The 27,318-nt window shown below is 37.1% G+C and overlaps 1 protein-coding gene across 7 annotated transcripts in view; it reads left to right on the top strand.

Moving 5' to 3' along the window:
* LOC113066129 (histone-lysine N-methyltransferase 2C-like) overlaps nt 1-27,318 on the top strand; it is a 134,769-nt gene that overhangs the window by 37,060 nt on the left and 70,391 nt on the right. For all 7 annotated transcript variants that reach the window (XM_026237803.1, XM_026237796.1, XM_026237800.1 and 4 more), the window contains exons 3-9: nt 1,223-1,320; nt 8,252-8,402; nt 13,159-13,374; nt 21,037-21,188; nt 21,266-21,375; nt 26,825-26,987; nt 27,139-27,310. In XM_026237803.1, the coding sequence (XP_026093588.1) occupies nt 1,223-1,320; nt 8,252-8,402; nt 13,159-13,374; nt 21,037-21,188; nt 21,266-21,375; nt 26,825-26,987; nt 27,139-27,310 (1,062 nt within the window). The remainder of the gene's footprint in view (nt 1-1,222; nt 1,321-8,251; nt 8,403-13,158; nt 13,375-21,036; nt 21,189-21,265; nt 21,376-26,824; nt 26,988-27,138; nt 27,311-27,318) is intronic.

Below are 27,318 nucleotides of genomic sequence, written 5' to 3'. Positions count from 1 at the left end.
GAAATTGCATTGATTGACGTAGTGATAGCCATGGCAACATTTTGGCATCTTGTTGCTGTGAACAGTAAAACATGGATGCAACACTTTAACCTGCTTGGCATTCTCTATTTTTGACCAAAGTAATATTAGTGACAAAAACAATGCAATATGTCTGGCAGTTTTGCTGGTTTTAAAAAGTGCACTCTGTGGACCAATTTTATTTATTTATATATATTTTTTGGAAGTGTGCTTTTAGAAGTGGGTTCCCGATGTAATCAATTCAAGGAGCTAATTCTGCAGTGTGTTGATTCTCATGCACCGCTATGATGACAGCACCACTAACAATGAACAGTGACATGATGACAGCAACATGGCTCTGGAGGGTAAACTTGCAAATGCTGTTATTAATATATATATTATTTTGGAAACACAAATCTAGTTTAAATGAAATGTCTCTTATTATACAAGATGTGAACACAGTATGCTGATGTCGTTAAACGGGAAGTTAATTTGACATCTACTGTGAAAAGAAAGCGGCACACATTTTTTTTTTAATACACCTTAAGGTTCACTAACTTCACTTTAAAACAAAATAAATAATGCATGTGCTCAACTTGTCTACAAGGGCTCTCCAAAAAGCGTGTATGTTTAGTGTGCTGTGTGTAGAGCTTTTTTTCACCTTCTGATCGCGTCTGTTGTAGGGAACTAGATTTTGTAACCATAGTGACGAGCAGCCGAGCACTTGCTGCAGGCCACACTGAGCCTTCATTGGCTGCTGCATGCGTGTTAACATGTTGTGCTGACTGCTGATGGGGGAAGGGTGGAGACTCACACACTGACCCGCTCTGTCACCAAGTTCACTAACCCATATATCAGTACACATCCTGCGAGTAAAAGAGTTTCTACGCCACTGATAACCCAGTGTTGGGCAATTTCTGACTTTGAAGTTGAGGTGCTTGTTTGAGAGTGAATATACAGTTTAAACCCACTGCCAAATGCTGCACATTTGGCAAATACAAAATACAGTAACTAAATATTTAGTAGTTAGATGACCTAGTTTCTACTCTGCACACTCATCTAAAAACAGTTTACTGGTTTGTTTTTGATGGGTATGGTTAAGTACATTACAAGATAATCTGCAGAAAAAAAAAAACATTTTATGGAGTGCTGTATGTATGTTTATAGAAACAGTATGGCCCAGCTGTTGTGCAATATTAGTAATATTGTCTTATTTGCATTTCAGGTCTCGTAATCAAGGTCGTGCACAGGCCGATGATGAAGACAGCATGGATTCCACTGATGTCACACCAACTCCAGACATTGACATCGCATCAGAGATGGGTGAGATTTTTTCCCCGAGTTTACTGTGTCAGTTCTGTGTCTACGATACTTTAGCAAATGTTTAAGTTTGCAAATCTCTAAAAATGCATTGTCAGTGCTGAATTCTCCCTGCTAAGCAAATGAGAATTCTGTTAACTGGCCTGAACCTTTCACATTCTTCCTGGAACATCTTTAGTGTTGAGCACTGCAGGAGATAAAATGACTTGGCACTGAGAAAATAATATAAAGACAGTAAATAACAAACAACACAAACCCTGTTTTAAAGATGCGTTTTTGTCAATACAATCACACGTGGACTGTTCTAAACAGGAGTAAACAGGGTCTGAAAATTGATACATTTTGCTGAAAGCACATTCTATCAGTTTGCTTTTGTAAGGTAGACGCTCCTCTGGGCAAAATCTCACTTCCTCTCTACCTACTGACCTAATTTCTTGAAACATAACTGGATGTGTTGTGAAGCGTGCTAGCCAGATGGATTCATGCTTTACCATCTGAAATAGTAAATTTGGTTTGAAGGTGAAAACCCTATAAGATGCACAATGGTCTCTTCCAGTCCTGATTCTGACACAAAACCCAGTGTTCAGCATAGTTAGCAGAAACTATATCTGATGATCTCTGTATTACATCTTAATACCAAGTGTCAACAGGGAAACATTCTTTTTTTTTTTTTTTTTTTTTGCATGACCATTATAGTCCAGTTTGCAAACAAATGGCTTGATCGAACAGACTCACAAATCGGTTGTTGAATTCATGAGTCATATTTTTGTATGTCAGTAATAGCATTGTGGTTTAAATCAGTGGAATAACTTAAAGGTTGTTCATATGACAATAAACAAAAATGCATATTCAAAAATGTTTTCTGGCAAGTTTCTGGATAGTTTATTTCTCTTCTTATGACCAGTATATAGCGAGGTATGTCTTTTGTGTGCACTGTATTTCATAAACAGTCTTTTAAGTATTTCCATGTTCATGCGTTTTGGCATAAAGTGTATAGTGTACAACTTGATAGATGTTCTTTGGTGCATTGACTGATGTTCCCTTAATCTGTTTTTGAAAAAAATGATTTCAGACTGTTGCAGTTATGCTGTTTCCAGAGGAATCTTGTGTGAACAGAAATTTCCTTAATTCCCATTGAGTATTTATCACTATAAATATTTTGTAGGTAATTAATAAAAAAAGATCACACCAATCCCCCTCCTGCCCTTTTGAACTTTTCAGTTATATTATGTTTTAGTCTATGTGATGGCAGATGATTAATGCTCACAAAAAGCTTTTTACGTCTTGTTGCTTTTAGTAAGATAGCACTCACACTTTATCCTGGTACACAGCTTGCCTCTCACCTGAAGCTCATGCCGTTTTATCTGTGGTCTGACTCCATTACTGGCTGATACGTTAGTTTTTCAAAAATGTGTTCTGCTAACCAGTCATAGTGGCTTATATTCTGATCTCAGCCACATTTTGAAAAACCTCTGAAGACTACTGTAGTAGTTAACCCACCCTAGGCTAGGCTAAAGGCATTATGGGACATCCCTTTTCTGAGTGTTCATGTGTCTAATGTCTAAATATGCAGTAACTACTTAGTCTTGCAAACTGGGAGTGTTTAAAAACGTTTAACTTTTGACATAAACTCTGGTCCACCGATCGACATGTAAATTTAGTCAATAAAAATATATTTCAACAACAAATTTCTTATTATTTAAATAGATTTTGTTCCACATGATAAATACAGTACTTTTCAAAAGTTTTGGAAACATGATTTGTAAATGGTTTTTAATAAAGCTCCATTTATTTTTGACTTGAGTGACGTGACATACAACCAAGTATAGTGAGCCATTCTCAGAATTCCTGCTCTGCATTTAACCCATCTAAAGTGCACACTTTAAAAAGCGTGCACTTCGAAAAATATCCTTTTTTTAAAAGTGTGCACTTATTTGATTAAAAACAAAAAAACAAACAACAGTAACAACAGTGATCTTGTGGGAAATAGTATTACAATTTGAAATAACTATTTGATTACATTTTACATTTTTGAATACATTTTAAAATGGGATGCAAAGCAAAAATTTCTGTTGTAATTTTTTTCAATGGATTAAGAATTTATACTAGTTTTTACTTCTTTTTTTTTTATTAAAGTTATGATGAGACCACAAATTATAGAAAGATGATTTAAGAAATAAAAGCATAAAAACACAATTCAGAGCCAAATAAAATGCTTTAATTAATAGGTTATTGGTTCAGATTTGATTGTGCCATTTGGAGAAAGCTCTTGTCAGTTTTAAGTGCAGTATGCATGAAGCAGTCTGTGATTGATCCATATTTGCATTGTCCAAGGCTGAGGCTACTATTTTTGTATTCTCCATCATTTTGACTGTCTCTGTTTTGTGCACTCCATTAATTTGTGACATTGGCACATTAGTGTTTCCTGCTCTTCCTAGTATAAGGGTGGTCTAAGCTGTGACCCTTCTCCAACTCAGACTTTATAACGATCATGGTACATGAAAGCTTTTTTTTTTCCTCCATAAAATCTTCTTGAAAGCCGTCATTTGCTGCTAATCATTACACTTAAATTTTCCTCCTCTGTGCTGAAGGGTTTTCAAAGGGAGATAGGGTGAACATGGTTGAACAGAATTGTTACTTGATATATACAGTGGGGAAAATATGTATTTGATTCCCTGCTGATTTTGTTGCCCACTTACAAAGAAATAAAGGGTTTGTAATTTTTTTTTTATGTTAGGCTTAGAGACGGAATACCACCCAAAAAAAAAAAAAAAACACAGAAAAAAATATTAACATTGTATAAAGTTTAGAGATTAATTTGCATTTCATTGAGTGAAATAAGACTTTGATCCCCTACCAACCAGCAAGAACTGTGGCTCCCACAGATTGGTTATGTGTTCCCACATGTGGAACACAGTGTAGTCCTGTCACTATAAGACGTTACTCCTAATTCTTTTCACTTATTCAGTTTTGCTATTTTTGGCCGAATAATTTCAGTTGCCAAACATTCGGTGCATCCCTGTGTGTCAAAGTTTCCAGATCTACTGTGGTGTGCCTTATGTTAACTTAACTGATGCTATATTTAGTCTCACATATCGATTTTAATATTCATTAGGAGCTTTTTGGATTTAACCCACTTTAGTTTCATAATTAAATATTCCCCCCTGGTTTCTTATGTCTACTGGCATGCATTTGTTAAGCAATGGAAAAACAATGAGCGCAATTTTAACAAGTGCTTTGTGGGCAAGTCTGCCATGAGAAGAGCCATTTTCATCTCTTTAAAAGGTTGATCTAAAGGTCACGGCGCCCATTGTAGTGGCTTTTTGTGATGCAGCATTTTTTGCATTGTTGTCCAGGAGATCAAAGTTTCAGTATCCAAAGGGAAAAGAAAAGAAAATGTTGAGGTGCAGTGTTGTAGGGGATGTTGTTGCGGATATACCCTGCCATTCAGAAATTTGGGGTTAGTAAAGTTTTTTTTTATTTTTGATAGAAATCAATACTTTTATTTAGGAAGTATGAATTGAATTGATTAAAAGTAACAATGGCTGTGAAGTTACAGTAATATATATATGTATATATATATATATATATATATATATATATATATCACATTGATGCATTTCATGCAATTATCAAACACACTTGAGAACTGCTGTCTTATGTTTCCTCGTCTTCCTCATGGGTCATTGTACTTGCCTTCTGCCAGCTCTTGTACTGCATTAGTGTAGCACCAGCAGATGACATCTTTACAGACATGAACGTCACAGTGCTGCACGACAACATTCTTCACTCATGCGACGGTTTCCCCCGATCCAGTGGGTGTATAAAAATGTTTCCCAGAAGACCAGCTTGCATTTCTGGTTATGTAGGAACACTTATTGCTGTGTGTGTGTGTGTGTGTGTGTGTGTGTGTGTGTGTTTGTGTTTATGGTGTATTTGTACATTCTGTAATTTATCAAATCAAATTTGTGTCTAAAATTGTGTGTGGCTGGTCTCTGTCCGTCAGTACCAGTTTATTTCAAACATCTTAACTAAGCCAAGGGAGTGGGTTTTAAACATAGAACATTTTTATTTATCAACAAAAATGTCTGTTTATTAATTCCTGAGTGTGACCTTGGTTAGAAAAAAGGTTTCAGAAGCCATATTTTTCAAATCAATTTTATGACCCCCCCCCCCCCCTTAGAATAATCTTATCATTATGATTATATAATTTATATATAGTCATTAATATATATTTATAATTCAGACAGCATTACAATTTTTTTTTTTACATTGGTTTTTTATGAATGTTTAGCAAGTTACTGAGTAGTACAGCTCAGGATGGATAGTTTATATTATTATTAGGGCTGTCAAAAATAGTGCGTTAACGACGTTAATTAGTTGTTTGTCGTTAATTACATCAAATTTTTAACGCATTTCACTCATGCGCAGTGTGACAAATTATTCAGGTCAGGAAAGTCTCGTCGATCTCTGAATTCTCAAGATAGTAAAAAACAGTGGCGAGCGCTGCGACGAAAACACAGAAGAAGCTTAAGGTTTTACCACAGTTACTCTCAAATACATTCATGCCAAGCTCGATAAACAGAGACGACTTTGGTAGTTGATACGCTGGAGCTTCTTCCTGTTATAGCGTCCTGTGTTTCACACTGCGCATGCGCAGAACACCTACATGCAATGCAGCGAAAATTACAGCTGTTTGGAAAAGCATTTGCATTTTTACTTGGTTTTACTGGCACTTGAAGCCTTCAGAACGTGAAAATATAGATCCTAAAGTATTGTGGCAGAGCAAATGAACACCTCCCAAAAACAAGAGTGCCCAGAGTGCAGAGGACGCATGTTTGTGTTTCTGAGTTCATTCTTTCGAGTTTCTCATAATTTGCATATGCATAATTTCATAGATATGTGGCTATATTTAACCACTGGTTCACCTAAAACTCTTACACTATCTGTAGTTAAATGGCATGGTTTGATATAGTGCTCAGGTAAATTTGATTAAGTAAATGTTAAACTTGAAATTCAGAAAAAAAGAACCACATATTGATGAATCAATACATGAAAAGTATGTATCTGTGTCCTGCTACTTATCTTTTGGTATGCATTTCAGAAAAAAAAAAAATGGTTAGGATTCAGGTGTAATTGCAAATAGTGATTAATCATGATTAATCCACTGAAAATTCTGATTAATTTGATTAAAATTTTTAATAATTTGACAGCCCTAATTATTATTATTATTATTATTATTATTATTATTATTATTATTATTATTATTATTATTATTAAGTGTGTTATTTATTTACATTTTTAAATTCCTTTAGTGTTGTTGTTTGTGTTTGAGAAAGATCTTTAAAGTTACAAAGCACAAAGGGTACTCCAATTGGATCTGTTCTTTATATCAGTAAATGCTGTTTCAATTTCCTTGATAACAGTCTTGAGTTTTCTTCTGGGAATGTACACGTCCCAATATTTCACATGTCGATAAATCCGTCCAACATATCAGCCTTTTTCCTACGCTCCATGATGCTTGGTTCAAATTATGGGAGTTTACTATATATCCATTAAACTGTAAGCTATTAGCAAAAGGTTAAGCATTTCCAAAAACTGGGGACAATGAGGTGACATTATTCTACTCACCTTTCAACCATCGATCATTAAAAGGAAATTTAAAGGTGTAAAAGTATTAACAAATGACTTTCAACACACCACATGAATAACCCCTTAAAACATGATTATTATATTACTGTAGTGATATAGTTTATAATGTGTAACATATGTTACCATAATCAAAACTCCTTAATATTAACAATCAGTGATAATAATTTCAGTGATATTGTGCTTTAGACATTTCAGCAAACACTGATAATAGGACTTAGAAGAGAAAAGGGGAGAAAATTATATTTGAAAACAAGTCTGGAGAGAGATTCCTATGTGCCTTCACATGCTATTATATTGGAATTATCTTGAATATGAGTATCCTAGTCAATAATTGGACATGAACAGTCTTTTTAAGTTGTATTTTCAAAGGTGATTTTAAACATGGTGGAGGAGACAAATAGCTGTAATACTGTTAAGTTTAATTTGTTTTTTTCCAGAACATTCTCCTGCCATCAGTCATGTTTATTTGTGTATATAAATAACAATTTGATGCATATTGTCTGTCTTGAAATCAAAGATAGTATTATTTGACTGATATTTAGGAATCATCAGCCAGCTGACTATCTAGATAGCGCAATGAATGTTTCTAAAAACAATCAAAATGTATTTTTGGCATTAATAAGTAGTAGTGTGTAACAACAATACACACATAATAGTGTGTTGTTGGCTTATCCAAGAGACACTGTTTCACAGATCTTATATGCTGATACACTTGTTGTTGATGTTAAAAGATAACTTTGTAACCTTTTTTTTTTTCATAACATAATGTGTATTTGACAGCTGATGCATGAGTTTGCAGCTCAGAAAACCATATATCGGAAGATTAAACTGATAATATTTCAAATGCATGCAGATAACAAACGTTTCATGATGATGAAGAACTGAAACATGTCAGTGAAACAGGAATGATAGTAGTAAACAAACCGTTGTTTTGTTTATTGTTGCCATAGTAACCTAGGCATGAGCTGTCAAGGCATAGCCTTTTCTTGAAAAGGGGGTGGAGACCAGCAGCTTATTTGCATTTAAAGAAACACAAAGAAATTTCTGTTTCCAGTAAAAAGGGGCATTTGCAGCGAGGTATTATAAATGATCTGTGGGGTATACTGCAATAGAAGTGATGATCAAAAATGATAATACTAATCAGAAAACTGCCATTGAACTGCAACTGATAGAATGCACTTCAACACAATACTAATGATCTCTTCATGAGAGCTGATCATGGACATTTTAATCATTCACAAAAATTATAATAAAATTGTGACTGTCCTGTCTGAATTCATAGATGTGGTGGAGCCAGAAATGGATGATGATTTCCTCGAGCCTCTGGATCTCAGCCCCAGAGATGAGAGACCTCTGTCCCTGCTCTTCCAGCGCTCCGTGTCAGAAGACTCTGCTGGCTACTCTGCCTCCACCACCAGAAAAGCCAAAACTAGGTTGGTGTCAAACACACACACACAAGCCCCTTTCACAGAGATTTCGGATAATACACGGGTAACGTGTCCCGGCAATTGTTCCCGGATTGTTCGATTATGGTTCATTCACACTGCTAGTGAATTTCCCGAAATCTGTCCATACATTCACACACAATCCGTAAAGGTCCCGTAATGGCACGTGAGATCAGGATGTGACGTGTAATGTATGATTCAAAAACGCCACGCACGTTAACTTTCACATAAACTGGCGAACAGTTTGCACATATTTTTTTCTGCACGAACATTGATCTGCCTTTGAAAAACCCAGCAAAAGAGTTGCACGCGGAATCAATTCCGGGACATGTTTGTGTTCAGACAGAAGGCAATCCTGCAATTTTCCAGAACCAACGTGCAGTGTTGAATGGGCTACACACACACACACACACACACACACACACACACACACACACACACACACACACACACACACACACACACACACACACACACACTCTTTGCTGACTCAAAACTGCCAGTATGTGGACATTTAAAGGTTGAGCGGCAAGTTAATGTCACCCTTAAGAGAGTGAGAGAGTTCAGACAAACACAGTGTGCTGATGAGCAATATTTGGACAGAAGAAATTGTACAAGGTAGGGTCAATAGGGTTTTAGAAAACAAAGATGAAGTGTATGTCAGGTCAACAAAAGCCTCTAGTTGCCTGTTTGTTTGTTTTAGTGGCGTGCCGTGGTGAAAAAAGTCCTCATTCTTTTCATGTTCTAGTTACACTTAATGTTAGCACATATTTTTCAGTTTAAATAAACATTACTTATGCAATCAGAAATGTAATAACTAATACAGTTTGTTGTTGTTGTTTTATACATTCATAATTTATTTAAATCAAAGTATATGTCTGATCAAGGTATAGATACGTTACAGTAACTGTAATAATGTAGTAAAAAAATTATATTGCATGTATATTTTGGTTTTATCTTGGTTTTATTTTTTTTATTAGTCAACTTATTTTAGGATCATCATTCATCAAAGCTTGGCAAACACTGCAGGCGTCATGAGGGTCATGGAGAAAGTGATTTGTGTATGCAAATGTGTTCCCTGCACCTTTATATATACTACCGGTCAAAAGTTGTTATTTTTAACCAGAATTTGAGCACCAAATAAACATATTACAATGATTTGTGAAGGATCATGTGACACTGAAGACTGAAAAGATTGAATGGCATCTTTGCAATTACAGGAATAAATTAGATTTCACATGATCCAAAAAAAGAAAAAAACACTTAAAGTTGTTATATTGTTTCTAGGGCTGCCCCCTAATAGTTGACTAACCATTAGCCGACGAGAAGAGGGTTAGTCGATATAAATTGTATTAGTCCCAAAAAATATGAAAATGTATGCTCTTTAGAGACTTTAATGCATCTTAATTATTCCAAACTTTTGACTTGTAGTGTACTGTATATATGTTTGTGTTTTATTTTGTGAATTATATGTGACAAGAGAGAGAAATATGTGATTCTTTATCTAATTGATAAAGGATTTGGTTGTTGAGGCTGTTCATTTTATAGAATGCTACCTGATGAAGGTCATGTGACCGAAACTTTGTTATTAAACCTTTTTGATATCTATGCACTAGGGCTGGGCGATATATCTAACGATATGATCATGCACATCTAGTCAGTAAATCTGGCTCTTTGATTACAGCTAAATCGCCATCACCTACTTTTAAATGGAGCAGCATTTAATAGACAGAACCGTAGATCGTTGACAAGCTACGCAATATTGCGTTCATTATCCCAGATGAATCGCCTTCGATAATGAATACGATATTGCATAGCTTGTCAGCGATCTACGGCTCTGTCTTTTAAATGCCACTCCAATTATAAGCATGTGATAGCGATTTAGCGGTAATCATGGAAGCAGCTTAACTGATTAGATGCGCATGATCATATCGTATATATCGCCCAGCCCTAGTATGCACTAATTGACAGTGAGCAGTAATTGTTTTAATTTTCCTTGAGTTTTGATCTTTGTGGTCTCTGTTTCCTGTGCACCTATCAATTGTTAATTGACTTCATTTTGTAGAATTGAAAATTGGATAGAACTTGATTGGTCGATTGGTGTGAATCATGGACATAATCGGTCGCACACTTCCTCACTGGATGACTTATTTTTCAGTTATGTCAAACATAATAACCTACAATTCAGTTTAAAACATATGCATATCATTCTTGAAAATCACAAAAAGCAGAATCCTGCGAGCGCGCACACACACACACACACACACACATGGCAACAGCTACCGCTGGAGACTTGTTACTGTCATTAGTAAAGGGAGGGGGTGAGAGAACGCTCTATTTGGATTCCCAATTAGCACAGATTGTGCACTCGCTAATGTGCAGCACCATTTGCAAAATGTGCAAGAGGAGACACCCCTTCAACCAGTACTGCATGTGCATCACATCTCCCACTGACAGCAGCAGTCAAGGGCCGCACAACGAACAGATAAAGAGTGTTTGAGAAAATAAATGAACTCTAATGAGAATGCACTGACAGTTTTGACATTTCAGTAAGATTTCCTATAATCACAATATTTACAAGCAAAATATTGTCAGCAAATACAAGTAAATAGAAAAACCCAAGCTGAAAAACCCAATAACAAAAAACAAATACACACACACAAACACACACAAATCATGACTGTTCTGACTGGTGATGCAGTTTCAGTGCAGTTTGGATGCTAATTGTTTCTCAGGGTGACATCTGTACAAGAACATGCATGGCTCCACTGTGAGAACTTTTGCAGTCAGACAGTAATTAAAGGTGGGGTAAGTGATTTCTGGTAGCCGATGTTGATATTTCAAATCACCAAAACAAACATGACGCACCCCAAAGGCTCTAGCCCCTGTTTTGATAGCTCCGCCCCACAGATTCGTATGGAACCCAGGCAACGATTTTGACAAAATCTGCTGTATTAAACTTTTCAGGCATACTTTGGGAGCTGACGCTTGAAACCGAGAGTAGAGGAGTTTTGGATGCTCTCTGACGTCGCTCGGCTAATGTCCTTCCTGTGCACCGAGCGTTCTCTCCTCTGCATCATGAGTAGACACGTCCCTTCATTTTGATAGGCTACTAGTTTATTTTGGTACTTGGCCTGAGCGTTTTTGAAAAAATACATACCCCACCTTTAATTTACTAGAGAATGAGGCAGTTGTGTAATTTTTCATTGCATAATTTTGTTAGCAATACAACAAAAGTGAAATTCTGTACTTACTGGGCCAAAATCCAAAAATAGCTTAAAATACTGTTAAATAAATGGACACATTTTATGTAATATTGCTGGGCAACGATTTAATTTTTTTATCGCGATTAATTGCATTATTGTCTGCGATTAATCACATTATGCACTAAACTAATAATGCATTTAAAAGTACTGTATTGTGCACTTTTTTTCATTTAAATGTAGGCCTACTGCTATATGAACAAAAGTGTAGTAACATTTGGTTTGTAAACACTTCAAACAAATAAGATGCTTTTTACAGCAGTTTTCCTTTTGCACAGTAGCAGTTAAAATATTTATTGTAGCCTAAATCTCAATTTATAACATTAATGTAATTAAATTAAATATAAAACAAGTCAACATGTCACTGCCAGGACGTGAACATTTTTATAGAAAATATTTTATAGTTTGTTACAGAAAAACAAGTTATATTCAGAGTCCAGAGCCTCGATCATAACATTATAACAGGCACCTTCTGTAAAGCAATATATTGTGAGATGGACGTGTGTTACTTTCATAATAAAAAAAAACCCTGTGTTTATACACGATAAAATAATTGTTGGCATTGTTGGCAACTTGCCCAGCCCTACTTTAAATAAACAATTTTACATAGGGTTTCTAAAAGGGAGGTGCGCGAGTTGGTGAAAAGGTAATACATATATATATGTGTGTGTGTGTGTGTATGTATACTAAAAATAAATAAATAGCGCTGCACTATTAAAATATTTAAATCACTGTATGGCTTGAAACCATTATCAGATGACAAAATGCTTTGATTTAGTCTGATATGCTGTGTTTTAGAATGAAGCACAGTACTTGCATGCAGCTCATGATGCGGTTTCAGCATCTCAGTGGCTCCATTCACATGAATTGAACCAAGACTCTGAGATATATTTAATATATCATATTTACAAATTGAATCGCAGCCTTTGCCTCACATTATCACGTTAAGCCAAAGCGCAATATATATTTTATCATGTTGTTTCATGGAGCCCTATCTTTCATACAGGGTTTGAACAAAGATGGCAGTTGTAGGTTGATTAGGAGCTCTTGTCACTTGACTGATTTGTAGTGTGATTTTATCGTCGGAGCCATCCAAGGATGTTATATCCTCTTCTGTAATCCTCTTAGAGTTTGGTCTCCCAGTCTGTCACTGGGTATGGACTGAAACCCATTACTAGTCAGATTGTTGCATAAATAGTACAGTGAGGATTGGATGCAGAACTGCTTAATGAATGCAGCAGCTTCTGGCAAATAAAAGGTCAAATTCAGTTTTCCTTGCCATACAAAATGTGTCAATGGAGTTGCACATTGCATTCTTATCATTGCACTTTAAGTATGCAAAATGGAGCTTGCACTTGCTCCAATGGATGCTGGCCAGGCATTCACATCTACGTTTGTATACTTAAGAATGTTTACTTGGGTTATGTTTCTGATCGAGTAGAAAGTCTGAAAAGTAATTTATCTTCTCTTGTCCCTCTTAGAGAAAAGCTCTGTGCCTTCTGCTACTGTGGAGAAAAGAGTCTCTTGGGTCAGGGTGAGTTGAAACTGTTTGGACCCACGCCTGGTTATGTCCCCCTGCACATCCAGAACCGTCGAGGCAGCTCTGAGAAGGACGACGATTACCATGACGACGACAATGATTTTGATGACAATGACAACAACCGCAGCCCAGGGCATCATGGGAGTGGCCTGAAAAAGTGAGTTGTTACTGCAGATGTCTGGTGAATTTTCTCCAAAGATGGCTTAAATAGAGAAAAAAAAGAAAGAAAAAAAAAGGATTGCAATAAAGATGCAAATTTATGCACATTCATTGATGTCGTGTCACTACTATTTTTATTTTTATTTTTTATTTTTTTTTATTTTTTTTTAAGCATCCAACGCCATGAGTGATCAATTTATATGTCAGGTTAGGATTCAATTCAACTGTTAAAAATTACTTGCATTTACCAAGGGTTCTTCGATCAGGATTTGATCAGCAACCAATCGTCGATCACAGGATCACCAATACCAATCTTTTTGAAGCCTTATTTTTATTGTGTAGAATTATTTATAGTGATGCTCCATTCAGGTATTTTACAGACATTCATTCAGGGCTTGAATTTCATTTTTTTAATATGGGGGGAATTCCCCTCTTAAGTGACTCCTGTCAGGACCATCGCAATGGCTGTGTGAAATGTGTGACCGAACAGGGCTTTGCACCGCTAGAAAGCCTCACTCTTGGCCTGCATTGTATGTGGTTTGTCTATTTTTTTTTTTCACAAACCATTGATTAAAAAAAAGAAAGAAAACAAAACAAAAAATTCCTGCTTTCTCTCAATTTTGCATTTTGTATTCTTATTTAATCAGCTTTCAGATGATGCATAAGTCTCAATTTCGAAACATTGACCCTTATGACTGTGACTCAAAAAATTAAGTTGCTCCAGCTAATGGATTTGTTGGCCTGGAACCAATTTATATAAAATTTGTATCAGTTCAAATCCATAGCTGTCATAGCACATGCTAAATGCAACTAACTCATTGCTAACAGAGTCATTGTAATGTTTACCTTCATGCAGTCTCCTCTTCAGCACAATGGTAACTATAAAAACTTCAACATAACATAACTATTTTAAAAGTTAAACATACAGGTGCATCTCAATAAATTAGAATGTCATGGAAAAGTTCACTTATTTCAGTAAGTCAGCTGAAATTGTGAAACTAGTGTATTAAATCAATTAAATGCACACAGGCTGAAGTGGTTTAAGTCTTTGGTTCTTTTAATTGTGATAATTTGGCTCACATTTAACAAAAACCCACCAGTTCACTCAACAAATTAGAATATTGTGACATGCCAATCAGCTAATCATCACAAAACACCTGCAAAAGGTTTCCTAAGTGTTCAAAATGGTCTTTCAGTTTGGTTCACTAGGCTACACAATCATGGGGAAGACTGCTGATCTGACAGTTGTCCAGAAGACAATCATTGACACCCTTCCCGCAAACATTCATTGCCAAAGAAGCTTCACAGAGTGCTGTATCCACGAATGTTAACAGAAAGTTGAGTGGAAGGAAAAAGTGTGGAAGAAAAAGATGCACAAGCAAGCGAGAGAACCGCAGCATTATGAGGATTATCAAGCAAAATCAATTCAAGAATTTGAATGAACCTTACAAGGAGTGCACTGAGGCTGGGATCAAGGCAATGTGTCAAGGAATTTGGTGACAGTTGTTGTTTTCCTCTTGTTAAGCCACTCCTGAACCACAGACAATGTCAGAGGCGTCTTACCTGGGCTAAGCAGAAGAAGAACTGGATTGTTGCCCAGTGGTCCAAAGTCCTCTTTTCAGATGAGAGCAAGGTTTGTATATCATTTGGAAAACCAAGGTCCTAGAGTCTGGAGGAAGGGTGGAGAAGCTCATAGTCTAAGTTGCTTGAAGTCCAGTGTTAAGTTCCCACAGTCTGTGATGATTTGGGGGTGCAATGTCATCTGCTGGTGTTGGTCCATTGCGTTTTTGGAAAACCAAAATCACTGCAACCGTTAACCAAGAAATATTGGAGCACTTCATGCTTCCTTCCTTCCTTCTTTTTGAAGATGCTGATTTAATTTTCCAGCAGGATTTGACACCTGCCCACACTGCCAAAAGCACCAAAAGTTGGTTAAATGACCATGGTGTTAGTGTGCTTGACTGGCCAGTAGAGGTGTAACGGTACGCAAAAATCACGGTTCGGTATTTACCTCGGTTTTAAGGCCACGGTTCGGTTAATTTTCGGTAAAGTAAGGGAAAGAAATGCAAACATTAAACTGCAGGTTGTTTATTATTATAAACTTTTTTTTACAATTTGTTTTAAAATATAATAAAATATATATAAAATAAAAAAGAAACCAAAGTGTTCCCAAACAGGAGACCTTAATGATATGGGTGGCTCTTCAAGCTCCGGCTTGTCCATAGTGTCTATGACAGACTGGGAGACCTAAGACGCTAGCAAGCGAGAGGCTGGGCTATAGCATGCCATGTATGTTGTTCACAGCATGAGGTGTGTGATTTTACTTTATTATTTTATTTTTTTTCAAACCACTTCAGCGGAAATCCCGCCCTGCAGTCGATTTCATTGGTTTAGGTTACAGTGTCGACGGGTAGGTTTAGAGATCAGTGTTGGTGTAGGGCAGTCTATACATGTTCATGTTCATGTACATGTACATGTGGAAACACAAAAATGTACCTATGTTCCGCACACAAAATATTGCATTCGGTCATTTGGTGCACACGTGTACCGTACCGAAAGCCCTGTACCGAAACAGTCCGGTACGAATATACGTACCGTTACACCCTTACTGGCCAGTAAACTCACCAGACCTGAACCGCATAGAGAATCGGGGTATTGTCAAGAGGAAGATGAGAAACAAGAGACCATAAATGCAGATGAACTTAAGGCCACTTTCAAAGAAACCTGGGCTTCCATACCACCCCAGCAGTGCCACAAATATCATCTCCATACCACACCGAATTGAGGCAGTAAAAAAAGCAAAAGGAGCCCCTACCAAGTATTGAGTACATGTATAGTAAATTAACATACTTTCCAGATGGCCAACAATTCACTAAAATGTTTTTTATATATATATATATATATATATATATATATATATATATATATATATATATATATATATATATATATATATATATATATATATATATATATATATATTGGTCTTATGAAGTATTCTAATTGGTTGAGAATTGGTGGGTTTTTGTTAAATGTGAGCCAAAATCAACACACTTAAAAGAACCAAGGACTTAAACTACTTCAGTCTGAGTGCATTGAAATTCTGCATACACAAGTTTCACAATTTGAGTTGAATTACTGAAATAAATGAACTTTTCCACAACATTCTAATTTATTTATATGCAATAGGTCTTTCCCTTCACAATAAAAACTAACATACATAAAATAACAATTAATTTCTCCATTTACTCTCCTTATCAAGTACTATGCAAAGCATGCTGGGAACTAGAAAAAAGTTAAAAAAGACAATTTTATTAAGTTAATACAACTTAATTTATGTATTTTGAAAGGTAAATAGAAACAGTGACTCACGCTGTTTGTGAAATTATGAAATTACGCGGTTTGTGAAATTACGTCTCACAGAAAGTTTTCAAATTACCATGTAATTTATTTAATAAAGAAATATGAATTATACCTCACCTTCAGCATTATAATTATTTTACCTGCAGTGCTGCTGCATGTCTGACAAACCTCTCACGGCATCCTGGTGTCTTCAGCTTGAGATCAGTTTATGAGATCGGTCTTTATAGAGATCACCAATCAAACTTCCCAAAGTGATTATTGGCCCCTAGCGATTGGTAGCCGATTATTCGGATCGCCCCTAGCATTTAGTACCATTGTGTTGATGAAATTGTTAAAAGGAAAAAAAATAATAATTACAGTTTGTTTTGGCTTATTGCATTGTTTGTATTTAAGTGGCATGCGGAATGATAAAGTCCAGGATGTGGTATTCATTGTGGAAGTGGCTTGGTACAGTTCTGAAGTGTTTGATTGACATAGCTTTAAGCTGTGATGGGTAATGAGGTTGTGCAGAGGTGAGAGTTGAGGAGGGTTTGCAGGTTTTGTTTTTATGTGGGGTCTAAAAGCCCCTTGTTTAAAAAGCAGTGACCCCGCAGAGCTGAAATAATCCTGAGTGCAATGCTAGTGTTGCTTCAAAATGAAAGTTCAGAATGTTTATTTTTTATGCACAATAATTAAAAAAACAAACTTGAGGAAAAACATCAAACACACACACCCTGATGGAGAGGAATGGAGTGCTTTGACCCAAATACACTGGGAGTTGCTAATGAATCTGAACCCACAATTCAATTTGGGTCAGTTAATTTGGTGCCAGAATTGCCTGATGATTAGTTAATAGATGGAGGGTTAAAGGAGAAATCTATAAGGGAGAAGTCCACCGACAGCCTTTTACAGTGCTCCTCGTGACCTGTTGTTGTCAAAGGTTCCTGTCTGCAGCCACCCTCAGGCTCATTGGATGAGTGCCTAATTTGCTCAGCTCTTCTCAACCAATAAGACAGCTCCCCAAGGAATAGTGACGTAATGCTCTCTGTGCAGTCTTTGGCAGCCTGCCAACAGGCAGTGGATTGTTGTGTTGGAGGCATCTGATTGGTCGATCTGAGCTGGAACTGTGCCAGTTATTGACAGGCGAGTGAAAACAATAACAGCTTAAAAGAATGAAAGAGGACCACTGCATATAATTTAAGGTGGAGACTGTTAAGGTGGAGCACACATTTAAAGCATTGCTGATAGTTTTCTTTGTACCATGAGGCATTGCAGACATAAAAAAAATGACTGACACAGACTCAAAAGTTTCAGAATTTGTAAGGCTAACACCAATGATTTGTTTATTTACAATTGAGCTTGTCGCAGTGCATTCTAAGACTGTCTGATCCACAGACGATACATGTGTTACTGCCTCATTCGTTGAAGAATATGTCCAGATAGCACTGTGAAATTATTTTCATAAGTGTATCTGTTCTTAAACCTAGTGAGCTGCCTTGATGTGTTGTGTCTCCAAAGACAGACACCAACCAATAAGGATGGTCACCAGATTATAGTAATCAATTCTCAGACATGTCAGTTATCAGACTGGATGATGGTGTGAGATCAGATCTCTGTGTGGAGCACTGGCTGTTGTCAGACTTCTTGTGCAAACATATGTATAAACCTAGTAGTACTCTTCAAAATTTACCTGGAGTGATTTCTCAACTTTTCCTCTCATCAAAAAATCAGAGCCCCGCACACGTGACACATTCACATATAGTCTTTTAAGCGCTAGGGTTCATTATTTAAAATGTAGATGAGTGGGAAGCACACATTTTGCACACTTCTGCAATGCATTACAGCTCTGACAAGGTTTTGGTTTGTCATCCATGCCATAGGTGCAGATTTATGTTTCTACCAAACATATACACATAAAGTGCACTTTTAATGTCTAAAGAGAGTTTTGTCGACATAAAACTGGATGCACCAGAGCCGCTCTTTCTCTCACTCATATGGTGAGGGAAATCCACCTGTGATCTGAGCGTAAAGGTTAGGCCACCGACTCAATATGCGTTCTGCAATGATAACGTGATCGATGACTACATTCCATGCTGACAGCTGTTTCCAGGCAAATCTCTGATTTGTTGTTGGTCTACCATTATGCTTGTATTTCTTCTTTGCTGTGAAATCTAGATCTTTTGTATTTTTGTATTTTAAAAAAATATATATACTTAGTGCCAGAGTCTCGATAACGTCTTGTTGCCGGAAATATCAATATATTTGATAAAATTACTTTGATTTTTGACAGTGAATGCATAGCCTACAATCGCTCACTTCAGTTGCAAATATTAAACATGTTAAAAAAAATCTTTGTGAAAACAACTAGTTTTTGAATTCTAAGATTATAATCTTTTGGCACCACGCACTATGCACTTTTCTGCCGACATCAAACAGTGACTGAGCCCAAAGGGAACAGACCTGGTCCAACTGGGCACGAGCCATCATCAAGACCAAATTAAATTCAAAATCGGCATGGCAGTCATGTAGTGTGTTCTTGGCTTAAATGAAACTAAAAAAAGCTCCAACCATTGTCAACAGGGCTACTTTTACATTTATGTATTTAGCAGACACTTTTATTAAAAGTGACTTACAATACAAAAGAGGAACAAAAGAAGTTTGTCACAGTGCCAGCAATAAATTTGAAATATACAATGTCAGGTTTATTAGACAGCTAGGCTACAAAGCAAGCTTGCTTGCTTGTGTGTGTGCGTATGTGCGCACGTGTGAGTGCAAGTGCCTTAGTTTAAGGGTGTGGGGTGGTTTGTGGTTGCAAAGTTGTGATGGTCTCAGCAGTTTGGATGGAGGAGAGGAGCAAAGAGGGTGAAGGTTTTTGAGAGTGACTTTGTGTCTCATTTTGAAGGAACAACATAGTGTCACTTGTTCAGAGACCTTAGCTGGCAAGAATGGAGCATACACTTGTAGTGGAGTCAAATGTGATAGGGAGGTGCATTTCTAGTGGCAGCCCTGAAAGCGAATGTCAAAATCTAGAATTTGAAAACTGATTAAACATAACTCTTTTGAGAGTTTTGGACAGAAAAGGAAGAGAGACTGGTCTGTTGGACTTAGTTTTTTTTTTTTTTTTTTTTTTTTTTTTTGAGCAGTGGGGTTACCAGAGCATGTTTAAATGTGGTGGGAAATTTTCCAGTAGTGAGTGATACATTGATGATCGGTCAGTCAGTACGGATAGCAGTGTTGGTAAGATCTGCTGTAGTGGGTAGGAGTGGATCAGGTCAAGTCACCTTTATCTATATAGCGCTTTAAACAAAATACATTGCATCAAAGCAACTGAACAACATTCATTAGGAAAACATTTGTGTGTCAATAATGCAAAATGACAGTTAAAGGCAGTTCATCATTGAATTCAGTGATGTCATCTCTGTTCAGTTTAAATAGAATAAAATAATTTAATCAGTGTTTCTTTCTGGCCATCCTGTATCAATTTCTAAATGCATTCTTGGACTGGCCTATCAGTCAAGGATGCATATGATGCTGCCTTGGAACTTCCAATTAAATTAATTCAGATCCTCAATAGGAAAATGACTCTTGTAAGTGTATTCCTTTCTTATGAAATGTTGAAAAAATACAAAATACAAAACTCACAAATCCTAAATCAACAATATGAACCAAAGACATTAATGGAATTGTTTCAGACTCGAAAAACAAAATCATGGAGTCCCCACAATAATCCTCAGGTCCCTAATGTCACTCCTCCTTTGTTGCAAGTTTTTTTAAAGAGGAAGTTGCACACCAAACGGTATATTTATATATATATATATGCAGATGTTCCGGACAGAAGAGGGATCGCATACAGTAGTCTTTCATCCTGGCCGTTCTGCAACCCACTTCTGGCTGGCCCTCTTCAAACCGGCTTCCTTTTTAAATGTTAATTCCTTTTTTTCTGCTTCTCTGGGTCTCTGTAGCTCACTCTCTCAGCGCCACATCCAAGAAGCGAGTCATTCCAGCCCCCCACCCCCTTTCCGGCTCTCTTTCTTTGTCTCTTTCTTACTTTGCTTCTAAACAGCTAGTCCTTGTGTTGCAGCCAAGTATGATAACCCCCTACCTCGCCGTTGCAGACGGGGCTTCATGGGTGTTGTAGTTGCACCGTAGGCTTTTTTGAAACATGACTCAGATGCTGACATCCAGAAATAAATTGCCATGTGATTTTTAATCTCTCAGAGGAGAGGCCAACTTTGCTGTCACCTTCAGATATTCTTTTGTGACTCTTTCAGTGTCTTTACAGATTAAACCTTATGTGTCCATTTACTTCTTTCTTTAGGGTCAGCACTCCAGACAGTGGCCTGCACTCAACCTCTGCTCCTGGTAGTACAGACCCCACTGCTGAGGAGCCTGGCCAGAAGTTCTGGGACGAACTGGGCCAAATTGGCCTTCCCCATGATATTAACGTTGCGTCTTTATTTGACCCCACTGGTAGGTAACCCTACTCTAGCAACACTTTTTGCATCTTTCGATGACTAATGGTGTTTATTATTCTGTTGCACCTGCAGGTCAGTGTTGTGCTCACCTGCGCTGTGCAGCCTGGTCTGAGGGTGTATGCCGTGGGGAGGGACAGTCTCTGCTGTATGTGGACAAGGCAATTGACTCAGGGAGCACAGAGGTGAGTGACACCCACACTACTGTGTTTGAATGTCTTGTTGGTGGATTTGTCCGTGCTTTCAACTTTGAAATGGCTGTTCCATCAACTTTTTCGACCGACATGCCAGCACTCAATCTGGCCCTTTTTCCATGAGCTTTCACCAGTGAAAGTTATTCTCTTTTGTAAACCTGCTGACCTCCAACCAGTTACGTTGGAAGCAGAGGGGCGGCATAATGTCCTCAACAAATACACTTTTCAAAAAACTGAAACACAAAACAAAACTAGAGCTCTTTTATTACAATTAAACCATTTTATAATGAGATTTAAAGATAACATTTATCAGTATCAATTTATTCATGTTTAAAGACTAACTTTAAGTGAATATATTAGATGACTGCTGCTGCACATGAAAGTGATTTCATATCTAAATTACTGTAAAGTAAAAATTACTTATGAGATGAGTACAAATAAATAAAAACTCTTATTAACTTCTCAACATTTCAAGTAAATAAAAGATTGCAGTTTACTTGTTTATGGGCGGGTTATATAGTAACAGTCATTTATGCAATTATTTCTCTCTGTGGACGTGTGGGCTGAATTGGCAGAGCTTCACTTAGCCCTCAATCTAACATAATTTTAGTGGCAAATGATTATTAGTGGGCCCGTGTTTTCGCCAATTTGTATTTTTAAAAGGCAGTCACAAACTTGAGACATAACTTTCTCTGAGAGTAGCTTTGTGGAGGAATGAAAAATGCGCTCACTGTTGATTAAGTATTCAGAGTTAATCATGAATGGGGTTATTATTGGCAGTGGAAGAGACTGGAGAGGTTGCATCGCTCCCCTGGTCTTTAAAATATTTTCTAATTAGGAGCAGATTAGTTCACTGCCATAGCCATCTCTTGTGCAACTCCACTAATTAACACAATGCAATGTGGCAGACACAAGGGCACAAGGAACCCGGGCAGGGAAAGCACATTAGGAGTAATTAATTTTTCATATTCTCTTCACCTGGGATCTGATTATTGAGGAAAAACACACAGCATCCATCCAAATGTGTGGTTATACTACTGTGCATGAAATACAGTTTTTGCAAAACGTAAGTTTTAAATGTGATTGTCCATGTTTTCTGTGAGATGAGTTCTATTAAGCAGAGTGTCCTTTTGTTTTGGATTTTCTTCCTCTGGCACTCACTAATCTGGTATGTCTTGAACACTTTTCTCTGCTTTTCTGCAACAGAAACTGATAATGTTGTTCAAAAAATGAATTATCCAATTGATGAATTTGATCTACATCTCACTCGATTTTCCCTATATGCGAGTGCCGTAAGCCCCTTTCACACTGCACGTCGAACCCGGCAAAATGCCAGAACATTGCCAGGTCGCCTTCTGTGTGAAAACAAAGACATCCCGGGATTGATTCCGGCATTGAACCCGGGTCGGGGACCTAGTAACATTGCTGGGTTCAATCCCGGGACCAGCGTTGTGTGAACAAAAGCCAGATCTAATCCCATGTTGTAGTGATTACGCGCGTTATCGCGCAACTCTTTCACAGGCTGTTTTGAAAGATCAACGTTTGCGACAAAAAAAATGTGCAAACTGTAATGAAGCAGAGATCAGTTAGTTCCTCACTTTCCGCGCTGACGCCGAGATCGTTCGCTTGCTTCAGTGAAAGTATAACGTGCCTAACTTTTTCGACGCGTACATTACACGTCACGCCCTGATGTCACGTGTCGTTACGGGATCTTCAAGTGTGTGATATGTGCGTGCTTGTGTGTGAAAGCACGCACATATCCCGGGTAATCACTGGCAGTGTGAAAGTACAAAATCTAGCGACCAGGGAACACTTGCCCGAATACTTTCACAGTGTGAAAGGGGATATAGTGACCCTTTTGTGAGCAGTGTACACGTTTAGCAGCTTTATCGCCTGTACGTAGAAGCTGTTCAGTAATCCAGCAGACTTAATGTTCTGTTACTGTTTGACAGAGTACAATTTATTACTGGGGTGACCGGGGTCTCTCAGGGTAGACCTGTTCTTCTTAACACCAAGCCCAGTTGATCTGCTGTATGTAGAGTAGCTCACAGCCAGCCAGTATGCTCTTAGCACTACGGCTGCAATTTAGTTGAAATATGCCTGCTGGTTTGTAGATGTTATGTTTTGCATTTCATATTTTTTCTTAAAATAACTTTGGCGACAGGTTGAATGGTTGATCTTGACAAATGTAGTCAATAATGCTACCTAGAAATTGAGAAAGGGTCCAAATGGTGTTGTTTCCTTAGCGTCACAATAGTGTAACATTACTTCTTTTTTTTTTTAACTGTTGAAAATTGTGGAAAATACAGCAATATTTTTTTGTCATTTAAAGTTGGGTTATTTTTTTTTTTTGTTATAAAATTGCATATATAATAGCTCTCAAAACAAACGGCATGATATTTATTGTTAGAATTCCTATGGGTCACCAATTTGTACCCCATTTGAGGAAAGACCCAACTGCCTAAAGTCATTGCCAAGATGGCTGAGTTGCTCCAGTAAGGACTTTGTTGTGATGTAGGTTTGTCCTGGCAGTGAGACTTGCTGAGCTGTGAAATAGTAAAGGTCAGAGGGCTGAGGATGGCCTGAACTGCACACAGTCCTTTCCACCAGATCACCTTCCTCTGACTTTATTTGCACGTATTATCTGCTATTGCTACATCATTCATTTAGCTTACAACCCATAATATTATTTTGTCTGCACTTATAAGCAAATGTAATGGGTTACAAAGACATTTTTTTAATAAATCATGCACAATAAAACCAAAAACATGCTTTTGCATAGTAAATCAGGTCAATTTTGTAATGTGTTGTTGACTTCACAGTCGAGAAATGAGTTGCAAATGTGTATAAACAACTTCCAGGATTAAGTTCTATTTAGGGTAATAGCTGTAAATCGTTTCAGATTCTATAAACAAAAGCACTGCATAAATGCAGTCCACACACTGACTGACCGAGACACAAACCAGCTGACATGGTGCACAGTACAGTACACTCATCCAACACTTTAGTGCATCTTTCATCACTGGCCTGCTCCGTTTGGAATGCTGCCATTATGCCTCTTTGCATATAGGATTTCAAGGAGGGAATGCTGTTCTACTTTATAATAGTGTCCTTGGAGTCTTGGCAGCAATAACGTATCAGCTGTAGCTTTTTCCCCCCATGAAGGAGATGTCTGAGGGGATGGTTTCTCTTTGATACATTATTTGAGGCATGAAATAGAGCACCCACCTAGACCTGAGAGTGGACAGCATGGTCATAGATCTCTATATGGCTGTGTTTTAGAGTGATTCAGAAAAGAGCATTGTGGGTAGAGGCTGCTGTCAGCCCCAGTGGGCTCACCGCCTGGGTGATAATTGCTTAAAGCTTAGTGTTAAAAGGTATTTGCATATTGTTGCATTTTGGCTTTAGACCAAATGTTTTTAAAGAATGAGAGCGCTAGAGACTGCTGACTAGAGACATTTTTAGTTTAAGGCCATTTTCTCAGGCCCTGGCATCCTCTATTACTCAAAGTGTGAGTGCTTTTTCCATGGTGGTGTTTTAAATGTCTGGCCAGTTTTCAAGTCCTTATTTTGAATGACATTCACCTTGATGCTGAATGCTTTATTGGATGTATCATAAAGGTTGAGAAAAATAAAAAAAAACCTGCCGAAAGAGAGGGAAGTATGTAATGAGCAAATGGACCAGTGAGAGGAACAGCGTGTTATGATGACCTTTCTGTTCAGGGTCTATAGTTTTGTCCCACTCTTGCTTCAAAAGGCTATTATAAGAGCGATTAACAGATTGAACATTTTCACCATTTATGTACCACAGCATTTTTGATATTACATCAAAAACAAATGTACATTTTTTTTGTATATATTATTTTAAAAGCCTGATGTTAATATAAAAATATTAAATTAAAAGATAACTTGTTTTCAAAGTAAATTTCCTTTATTACTTATTACTCAAGCGGGTCTAAAGAGGTAAAAAAAAGAAAGAAGTATAATAATAAAAAAAATATAAACGTGTGTGTGTGTGTGTAAATTGAATTGATTTTTGTTTTAAAAGTAAAACAAATTGCTTACCACAGCATTTTCTTATGTTGTTTGTTTGTGGTCATTGTGCCTTTTTATGTTCTTAGTACTTTGAGGTCAACAGCTTTTGTCTTATTGGTCATTGACCTATGCTGGGATTTATAAAATAAAAAGCAGAGAAGTGTTTCATCACAGTTTAAATTTTCACATATACTGTGTTAAGGTGTTCAGAGGCATGTGTTGTTTTGTTTTAAAATCTTAAAGGTCACACCAAGTATGTGTGAATACACCTTAATGGTGACTTGATTTCTCACGGAAAATAAGCTGTTTGCTGTGCATGGTTCAGTACGTGTTTGTGCCACTGAATGTATAAATATTATATTGCTACAAATTGTGAGTTGGCCATTTTAACAGAAAATAACATGCAAACGAAAGCATTATATTAATCATTCAGGGTCAGCCATTAACAGTGTTTTTTTTTTTTTTGATTGACAGAACTATTAAACAGAGAGTAAAGCTTCTGCTAATCTGTGAACTGTTAAACAAAACAATCAGATGGTATATGAAAAGCTGTTATAGCATTTACCTGGTTTATTTTTAATAGTAGAAAGGAATGGCTTATACATACTTAATGTAATTCGACAAATCTGGCAACGGTGCTGAATCCAGCTGTTTTATAAAGTGGGCATTTGTAGCCTGCATAGAAACGTCTGTACTATTTGTGTAACAGTTTGTGGATATTCACTTTATTAAAATTAGCAATATCTTGTCTGTATTTGAGAAAAAAGGTTCCCGGTGTACACAGACTTATCAGTGAATTGTTGGTTACAGTGTTAATTTTATTATTATTATTTTTTTTTTGTTATGCATGTTTTAACAATCTGTAAAAATAGGATTTCAGAATTCATAAATTTATATTTAAATGTAAATATGTATTTAGTTTATCCAGTTGTGATTTATTATTTCTCATTTTATAAATAAATACATTTAATTGCAGTAATTGTCATGTATGTGTTGTGTACTGTCTTTAAATAGTGATATCATATCTAACAGTTGTATATCGACCTTCGGCAAACCTAAGATACTGGCATCAGCCATTAAAAAAATCCATATTGGTCGACCACTACCCCTGCTCACCAGAGATATGTTATTAACAGTAACGGTGATAACAGAAAAACACTCTCGCAAATGTTTAGTTAATAGCGATCTGTACATAATCTAAAGAAAACCCTGATGAGGGCAAACTAATTATTAATGTAAAAGATTATTCACACTTGAGCAGTTTTGGAGACAAGTAAAAACACCACTTGTCTATACTGACCCGAGATTAATCCAATCTAAATGAATCTAATCTAATAGTGAGGTATGGAGTATTTACTGAACTGAAACTACACCTCTGACATATATATGTCTCTGTATTAACTTAGTGCTGTGCATACTGTAAGCGCCTTGGAGCATCCATAAAGTGCTGTGAGGAGAGCTGTGGGCGCTCCTTTCATTACCCCTGTGCAGCTGCTGCCGGAACCTTCCAGGACGTAAAGGCATACACCCTCCTGTGCCCGGATCACATCCAACAAGCCTTTGTCCGATGTGAGTTTCTCTGTTCCACACATTCCCTGCTGCTAATTCTTTCACAGAATGTTGAAGCGTTTATATCATATCTGTTCATATCATAAATTACTATACATGAGATATACCTTGTGTAGATGGAGACACATTATATATGAACTCTTCCTTTCAGCAAAAGATACGGTGAACTGTCTGGTGTGTGATCATTCTGGGGACTTGCTCGATCAGCTCTTCTGCTGCTCTTGTGGCCAGCATTACCATGGGACATGTCTGGACATCACTGTCACCCCACTGAAGAGGGCCGGCTGGCAGTGTCCTGAGTGCAAAGTCTGCCTCACATGCAAGTGAGTAT

Source organism: Carassius auratus, chromosome 49, assembly GCF_003368295.1.
Source record: "Carassius auratus strain Wakin chromosome 49, ASM336829v1, whole genome shotgun sequence".
Lineage (NCBI taxonomy): Eukaryota > Metazoa > Chordata > Actinopteri > Cypriniformes > Cyprinidae > Carassius > Carassius auratus.
The sequence above is the reverse complement of the archived record's forward strand: the minus strand, read 5'-3'. Positions and strand labels throughout refer to the sequence as shown.